The 8,844-nt window shown below is 57.9% G+C and overlaps 1 protein-coding gene across 1 annotated transcript; it reads right to left on the reverse strand.

The window, feature by feature from the left end:
- Window positions 1-395: 395 nt before the first annotated feature.
- On the reverse strand, window positions 396-2,954 carry NKX3-2 (NK3 homeobox 2). The gene is made up of 2 exons (XM_040582374.1): window positions 2,340-2,954; window positions 396-1,950 (listed from the first exon to the last, which is right to left on the reverse strand). Exons 1-2 carry the CDS (start codon window positions 2,737-2,739, stop codon window positions 1,475-1,477), a joined length of 876 nt encoding a protein of 291 aa, XP_040438308.1. The 5' UTR covers window positions 2,740-2,954; the 3' UTR covers window positions 396-1,474.
- Window positions 2,955-8,844: the final 5,890 nt, after the last annotated feature.

Consider the following 8,844-nt stretch of genomic DNA (forward strand, 5'->3'; position numbering starts at 1 on the left):
TCCCGACGCTCCGGCAGAAGGCAGGGAACGCTCCAGCCTGGACACAGAAGTGCTTCAGGCGCCCGGCCCGAGAACCTCCTGTTCCCACGAAGTGAACGGGCACCGGCGCTGCGCGGTGCGCACGGGCAGGGCGGCCACGGGGACCGCAGGGTGAGATCTTTGCCAGGCCCCACGGTCCCCACCGCCGAGGCTGCCAGCTGCCACTTAGAGCCACTGCCAGCCCCTGTGCGAGTGCAAAAAGGAGGGATGTGATCTGAACTGCAGCCTGAAGTCTGCTGCGGGGAAAAAAGTCGCTGGGGAAATCCGTGTCCACTCTCAGAAACGACACAAGCAGCAGAGCCAAGTGTTAAACTAAAGTTTATAAATTAAAAAAAAAAAAAAAGTACAGCGGGTAGCTTACAAACATTCACAATTCATTTGAAGTAAATAATCTAGTTGAGTGCACAGTGCCATCAGAAGAGAAAGGGAGGGGGAAAAAAATAGCAATTAGTTACCTTGAAAGAAAGAGACTGTAATTACATTGCTGAGCAGATCAGAAATCCCCGCCCTTGAAGGAGAGATCTGCAGAAGAACTGTAAAAGGCACTGATGGTATTAAAATTTCCCGTTACATCGATTTCTTAAAAAGCCCGACCAGAAATATTCACATTGAATATAAAAATAACAACAACTTTAATACAACTGGAAAGTGCGAAAAATCTGTAACTCCTCCCTCCCCGAACACGGAAAGATCTCAGGAAGAAAGGAAAAGAAGAAGTCTGGAGTTCTGATATAAGTCTCACCCTTTTGTGAAATATTTATCCTTTGCCAGGGATCATGGAGTACAGGAATAACATGGGCAACAAGAGCAGAGGGGATCTGAAAGAGGCTTCCTTACATTCAGCACCATACAAGGCACACTCAGTTTGCAGCGAGTTGAAAGACCAAGGACTCAACCAGACGTCAAAAATAATCTTCCTTACAATCCACCGAAGGAGTCCTTGATCTCTGCTTCTGAGCTGCATTTGGTTTTGCGGGTTGCTTTTTTTTCCCTCCTTTCCTTTTTTTCTCTTTCTCTCTCCCACACAAGATCGAGTCTCTACCGATCCGAAGCGAAAAAAACCAACCAAACAAAAAGTCTACACCAGATACACTGACAACATGGATACCATGAACTAGTCATGTCGAATCATGAGAGTCCTCGGCTGGCAGGGTGGGGATGGGTGAGGGCCAGGGCAGGGATAGCCGAGAAGTCCTACGTTGGAACAGGAGAGGGTGAGGAACCATCCAAATAATATTAATAATAAAAATAACAATAAAATAATAATAAATACTGTCCAAGGCACTGAGAGCGGCAGCTAGGGCTCTGGATTTGAGAAGCTGGCTGGCTGGCGGGCTGGCTGGGGGAGGGGGGTGGCAGAGGGGAGACGGGTTTCCTGGCCGCCAGTGTCTGGGGGGGGGGGGGGAGCTCGGGGAGGGGTATGTACGTGTGCCCCTCACTGGGTGCCGGCGGCTGCGGCGCAGGTGGACAAAGCCCACCCAGGCAGGCAGTAGTAAGGGTAGTAGTAGGAGGGCTGGAGGGAGAGCAGCGAGGGCGGCCGCAGCACCTCACCGGGGTGGTACTGTCTCTGGTCATCCCGCACCAGCACCTTGACGGCCACCTTCTTGGCGGCGGGGGCGGCAGCCAGGAGGTCAGCAGCCATCTGACGCCGCTTGGTCTTGTAGCGCCGGTTCTGGAACCAGATCTTCACCTGCGTCTCGGTGAGCTTCAGCGAGGCGGCCAGGTCGGCCCGCTCGGGCCCCGACAGGTACCGCTGGTGGTTGAAGCGCCGCTCCAGCTCGAAGACCTGCGCGTGGGAGAAGGCTGCGCGGGAGCGCTTCTTCCGCGGCTTCGGCGCCGCCGCCTCCTCCTCCCCCGGCAGCAGATTCCCGCACTTGCCCGCTCCGTCCTCCTCCTCCGGGGGGCTGCGATCTGCGGGCAGGGCGAGAGCAGGGCGGTCAGGGCAGGCAGGCACCGGCACACCCGCATCCCCGCGCAGACGGCCAGGCGCGCTCCTTGCGGCTGGCTTGCAGCGACGGAGCGGGCGGAGACCCCGCCGCGCCGCCGCCCTCCCCGCCGCCAGGTCGGCCGCCGCCAGCCGCCGGGGTTTCTCGCCCTTCCCCGAACACCGGGCGGCCGCAGCCTGGCCAAGGGCGCCCCCCCCCCCCGGGGGCTTATTCTCCCGGCGCGGCCTGGGGGCTCGCTGCGCAGCTCCCCAGGCCGGCGGAAAGCCCCGACCGCCTCCCGTTCGCAGCCCCCCCCGGGACCCGGTCGCCCGCCCCGCGCGGGTACGGAGGGGCCGTCGCCGGGGCCGCCCCTACCTGAGACGGCGGCCGACATCTCGCTGTCACTGAGGCCGGCGGCGTCCCGCTCCGCCGCCTCCGGGGGCTGCGCCTCCTCCGTCGCCGGCCGCCCCCCGCCCGTGGCCTCGGCGGGGCGGGCGCTGCCACCGGCGCCGTTCTCCTCGGCGCGCCGCTCGCCCTCGGGGTCCTCGCTGAGCGCCGAGTCCGAGTCCCAGCCCGCCGGCGTCCGTGGGGCGGGGGCGCGGGCGGCGGCGGGCGCGAGGAGCGGCGGGCCCTCTGCGGCGCTGCACAGCCGCCAGCCGCCGGCCGGCCCCGGGGGCGGTGGCCGCCCCGCCGCGTGGCGGGCGCGCTCCTCCTTCTTGTTGAGGATGGCCTGGATGGAGAAAGGCGTCAGGGCGTTGCCGCCGCGGACGGCCATGGCCCGGCGGCGGGCGGCCCCGCGGGCGAGCTGCGGACCGCGCCGCGCCTTCAGCTGGGCGACCGCATCGCCGGCCGCGGCCGCGCCGGCGCCGGTGCCGGTGCCGGGCCCTTCTCTGCCGCCGGGAGGGCGGGCGCCAGCGGGGGCAGCCTCTCTGCGCCGCTGCCGGCCCGCCCGCCCATAGGGCCGGGGCCGCCGGGGCCGCCGCGCCGCGCTCCGCCGGGCGCCGCCGCCGGTCCCTGGCGGCGCGGGCGCTGCCTCCGCCCCGCTCTGTCCCGCCCCGCGCCCGCCCTCTCCTTTTTCTCCCGGCGGCGCTGTCATCCCTCACGGCCGCCTGACAGCGCCGGCCCCGCGCCTTCCCATTGGACAGCGTCCGCGCGGCCTGCCTGGCGATTGGCTCCCCGCCGCGGGGCGATGCGGCGCCGCGGGGCGATGCGGCTCCGCGGGGCGCGCGGCGGGGCGCGCGGCGCCTTAACCCCTTGCGGCCCGCGGGGCTGCCCGCCGTCCCCTCGGGCGCCGAGCTCCGGCCGCTGCCGCCCGCGGCGGAGCCGACCCGCGGAGGGAAGGTCCCGCTCCTCGGCGGGGAGCGGCGGCTGCCACCCGCGGAGCGCGAGGTAGCGTTTTCAGGGTGTCTCCCCCTCTCGCCGTGCCTCGGCCGAGCCGGGCAACGGGAGCTGCAGCCGCCGGCGGCGGGGAAGGGTCCGGTCGCGGCGGGAAAAGCCGCGGGGGAGCGGGAGTGGCACCGCGGGCTGGCAAGCGGCCGTTGCGCGCTGCTGGGGAAGAGCCGGGGGGAGCAGCCTCCCCCGGGGTCCCTGCGGGGACAGAGCCGGGCGCCGGCCGCTCGGCGTGAGGGCGCAAACGCCAAACCCGACGGGCTGTCGAAAACGGGCGTTTCGCCGTCCCGTTTGTTTAAAGACGTGGTCGGTTTTATATTGGGGATGGTCTTCGGTCCGCGGGGCTTCTGAAGACCGTTTTAGGAGGGCGATTTCTCCCGGATTAAGGACAGCTTTCCTCGAAACGATGCTTTTCCTGAAGGAAAATGGCCCTAAACCAGAAACGTTTGGAAACTTACACGCACGTGAACTGTATAGGTGCGACTCGTTGCCAAAACAACAACGTGCCTCCAAGCATCGTGCTTTTCTTTATTTCAGACATTATTGGCATTCTCAGACCCGACAGAAAAATCCCGGCGACGGTACCAAGCAGGTTGTCACACGAGGTACGAAATGCTAGCGCCTCACGACCGTGGTGTTTTTGGCGCTGGGGAGACGCGGCAACGTAACGAGCGAGGGCACATCGAAATGATGCCCTCGGACCCGGCTTCGCCTCCCGAGCCACATTCCCAGAGCGTTATCCTGCTGCTTCACAGGCGTGCGTCCACCTCCAGCATTTCCCTACCTGATCCCGCAGAGATGAGCGCCCGTTTGCAGTAGACCACGAAGCCACGATAATTGATTATCAACGACTCTGGCAGGGAATAAACTTTTTCAATCATCGTTCTTACCCCGAAAATAGAGTAATAAAATAAATAAACCCGCTTTCATACGCAGCACGAACCCGGAGAGCACTGCCTGAGCGAGAATAGACTTTATCCTTCTGAGTAAATTCAGTCCGTTTTAATATCCTTGCTTAGACTCACTTACCCCTTCTTCCCACCCAGGTCTTTTCCCGGGAAAGCCATCACTTCAGCCACCCAAGGCTTCGGTGCCACGGTACACTCTGAAAATATCCAAAGGGGATTTATTTTATTTTATTTTATTTTATTTTATTTTATTTTATTTTATTTTATTTTATTTTATTTTATTTTATTTTATTTTATTTTATATTTTATTTTATGTTTTTTTAAGAGCTGGAGGGAAATAAGAGGCATCTGGGGAAGCTGCGAGAAATCCACTTACGAGGGGATGTGTAGGAGATGTAGGAAGGGTGTTCTCTGCGGGCGTTGTAAGGGGTGCTAACAGGCGAGAGGTGAAGTGTGGGGTGTCAGTGGGGGGAGAGGGAGGGCTGGGCGCTCCTCAGGAGAAAGGCTGGAGATGCGGGTCGCAGGAGCGCGGTTTGGGCTGACGGGCGGAGAGGGACTCTGGGCAGGGGGGACCGGGAGTTCCGGGCAGGGCGGCCTGGCGCAGCTTTCCGCCCTGCGCTTCTTTGGCCGGGCTGTGCTCAGGTGCGGCCGAGCGGGGGGCAGCGCAGGCGGCCCTGCGGGGCTGGGGACGCGGCGGGGAGGAGGAGGCGCCCCCACCCCCCCCGGCGGCAGCCTCCCGGCAGGCTCTGGCACAGGCACTTTCCAGCCCGCGAAGTCCCTGATTTACAAGGTTTCTAGTCCAAGCTCTTGGAAATACCTGCGGTTAGTTTACAATGGCTGTAATTCTTCGCTAATTTACCCAGCTCCCTCCCTGCCACCTCCTTTTCTTTTTTTCTTTCTTCTCTCTCATGCCCCCCGCCCCCCGGGCGATCTTTGCGCCCTCTCCCCGACCAGAAAACTATTGTTTGGGAGAGGAAATGCCTGGGGAGGAGGCCGGGAGGAGAGCGAGCAGCAGCGGGGGTGAGGCGCAGGGGAGCGGCGGAGGGAGGCCGGGCAGGGCCGGCGGTCCCGGGGCTGCGGCGGCGGGGGGCCTGCTGGGTGGTCCCGCCGGGGGAGACGGACCGCGGGAGGGAGGGAAGGAGGGAGGGATGGGGGAGAGCGGCGGCCCGGCATAGCTCCGCACCGACCGCCCGGCTGGAGGGCTCGCAGCCGGCTCCCGGCCGCCGTCAGCCGGGGCAGCACCACAGGGCAAGGGCTCCCCGGCGGCGGCGTGCGGCGGGCGCGGGGCCCCCTCCGAGCCTGTGGGGGGAAACGGGACGCAAGCCCTCCTCGCACGAACAGGCTCGGGGGGGACACACGGGTGGAGGGAGCGGGGGTGGGGGTGTGTGTGGGGGGCGCAGCCTAGCAGGCAGGGCAGTGCCTGAAACGGGGATGCCGGCGGGGGCACGATTTCCACCTTGCCCCCACCCCTGATAACGGCCCCGCAACACCCCCCACCCCCCCACCCCCATTCCCCGCGGTCTGGAAGCAGCAAACCCCTCCGCACTGTCTCGGATCCGCCGTTTTACGGACGTGCATTGCCGTGCAGCGGGGCAAACCCAGACCCCGCCGTGCCCCGCCACTGCCTCCCCCTGCGCCCACCGCAGACCCCCCGCTCTTTACCCAGCAGCCCGCGGAGCCGCCCGGCTCGCCGCCCCTCTCCCTCCCGTCCCCGAGCGGCGGCGGCGGGACGCCCGCGGCGCAGCCGGCCCGGCGCTACCGGCAGGGGGGCTGCCCCACCTAGAGGCGTCCCCGCCGCACTGCCCGGCAACGCTGCCCAGCCCTGGGCGCCCGGCGGGGCCGTGGTGACATGGGGGAGCCGGGGTGGGTCGGGGCAGGGCCAGCCCGTGCGGGGACACCGGTGCAAAGGCACAGCGCCAGCGCCCTGTCCCAGCGTCGCGTCGCAACCGTGGTATGGGCTGGGAAAGAGGGAGCGGAGCTGCCTGGCTGCAGCCTGAGGTGGCTTCTTGCGGTCACCTCGGACGCTTTTCTTTCCAGGTGCGAGGAAATCCGCTCGCAGCTGCACTGCGGAGCGTGCATGGGGCGATGAAGCAGGAAAGGATGTGTCCTGCTCATGGGCGCCTTACGAAAGCTCTTTCCTTATTTTTATGCAAAGTTTCCTACTACCCCAGTAAATGGCTCTATATTCCTCATCTTCTAACGTATTTATCTGTAGGATGGAAATAGAACCTGGACAAGATTAATTTGATTTACTATAAAAAAAACCCCCAGCATATCCAAATGGCCAGACACGTCTCATAGTCACTAATTAAAGCTTTTGAATTTTTCTGTGAAACAAATATTGTGATATTTACTCCCTGTATTTAGCTTTTTATTTGTTTCAAGCAGCTTTAGAAGGAGGGGGTAGTCTATTTGCACTCTCTGACAGAAAAATTGAAGTAGAAACAGATAGAATCACTTACGCCAAAGTCATATATGTGTGAGTCATCCATGCGGTATCCGGTCTATCTAGTTGTTCTGAACTTTTCCTTATTATTTATTAGAACATTTTAATGAATATTCCCCATATTACAGTAGATGCATTTGCTGTGTGCAAGTCTCTAGGCTTTTCAGAACACTCATAGCACAGATTAATCATTTGATGTTTATTTGGTACAACATCATACAAAGTCCAGGCTTCCTTTACCATTGCTCCTCCATCTATTTTGAAATAGTTGAGTTTATTGTTCATGTATGATGGTAATTAATAACCTGGTAATTAAATCAATGGCTACATTGCAGTAACATTTAAATATTTTTGTTGCTTCTCATGCTTAGGTAAATCAAGTCAGCCTGCCAGCCTCTCATGACACTGGAACTGTTTAGATTTATAAAGTGATTTCACATCTTTGTCCAAGAGTCGTATCTTTATTGATAACAATTCAACATTCATTTATATTGATTTTTCTGTTTCCTTATTATTCACGTCAGGAGTAGACACCCATCAAAGGTAATATCTGGGAGTGTTTGGGACTTTTCCATTATAAATTTACATGGTTCACCAATTACTCAAAAATTTCAGAATTTGAGATGAAAGACTCACTTGTTTCACATCCTCCTCATGCTGAATAGGAAGCCTAAACTGTGGAGATAGGATGTGGCATTTCTGTGCATGTCTAGGGTAGTCTCACGTGTGCACTGTTGGCTGTTGGGGTGCCTGCTTGGAAAAGCTGAGCTGGCTCAGGAGCTCCAGTACTAGACTTAAGTGCCTCAAAACCGATGTGTTGCAGGAATGAGAATCATGGTACATCTGCCCTGTTTTGGATCCAGGCCTATGGGACTGACTTCATATGTCTGAAGAGAAATCAGAGGTGTGAGTTCACCAGGTAATTGCACAGGGTGGTTGGTCTGGTCCCGGGAAGCGACCATCCCTCTGCTGAGCACAGACAGGACCCAGGCAGTTTAGACCGAGCATCTCACTCCATGGTAGCTCCCTCATCTGACAGGACCCCAGCTTCCCTGAGAGCTTTATGACACCTCTCATGGAAGACAAGGCCCCCAGCTCTACATGTTGTGTGACAGGGGAGTCCATGCCTGCAGCAGCCTCACACGGCCATGGTGTTGGCCTTGCTGTGATCCATGCCCAGTGACACGTGGTGGAGCAGCCAAGCCAAGATGTTTGAGCACAGAGATTGGATTCAGCATTGGGTTTATGAAGTTCGGGCAATTAGCGTGTTCACTGTGTGAGTTGTTTCCACTGGCAATGATTTTGTATGTACAGTGACTGTACATTTCATCTGAACACAGCTTTTACATTAAGTCACTAATTCTTTTGGCTCGCTCAGTGAGAATACAAATACTTACATAAACTTCACAAATAAATTAGTGACTGTTTTGTTCAGCTCACTTGCAAAGTTCATTGGCTGCCTGAAAATTAGTGAATGTGACACAAGTTGTCTGCAGGCAATACAGATATTGTCCATATTTTCTGTGTGTATCTTAGAGAATAGGGACTTTGAGCATGTCAGTTATGGATGACTGCAAATACGCACCCTGTCTTGTCCTTGCGACACTCAGTTCTTTCCTCTCAGAATTCTTGTCTTCACTAGTGTTGTCTTTGCTTAAATTTAGAGATTCTGAGTTATGGGTTGTCTCCTTCAGACCATTTTTATGCTGTTGAAGGGAGCACAGCCTGTGTGGGTTTTCAGGATATTCCTGTCATAGAAGTAGCTATTTCTATAATTTATTAGCCAGACACATGTTGGGATTTACCTAATAGAAGAAAAAAAATATTAAGACAGGTGACAGATGAGAAAGAATAAAAATGTGTAAAATGACAGAAGTGGTTTGCACCTTACCTGTTACATGAATGAGAGTAAATGAGATAGTTGGAGAAGGAGAGTAAATGAGATAGTTGGAGAAGCCTCCAGTGCTAAAGGACTCCCATGACTTAGTGGAAAACTCTTGCGATGTAAGAGGGACCAGACATGCAGGTAGACAAAATGTCAGTTATGAATCCCTTGGAAAACCAAGAAGGTCCTTTTATTCCTCCAGGAGGTTTTTCACAACAGAAGGATGCAGAAATCTGCCTGCAAATGAAAAAG

Source organism: Falco naumanni, chromosome 1 (genome assembly GCF_017639655.2).
Source record: "Falco naumanni isolate bFalNau1 chromosome 1, bFalNau1.pat, whole genome shotgun sequence".
NCBI lineage: Eukaryota > Metazoa > Chordata > Aves > Falconiformes > Falconidae > Falco > Falco naumanni.

Coding starts and splice junctions, on each gene's coding strand:
- NKX3-2 (XM_040582374.1), bottom strand. CDS start 2,739: ATGGCCGTCCGCGGCGGCAACGCCCTGACGCCTTTCTCCATCCAGGCC. Junction 1,951..2,339: donor GATGTCGGCCGCCGTCTCAG/GTAGGGGCGGCC, acceptor CCCTGCCCGCAG/ATCGCAGCCCCCCGGAGGAG.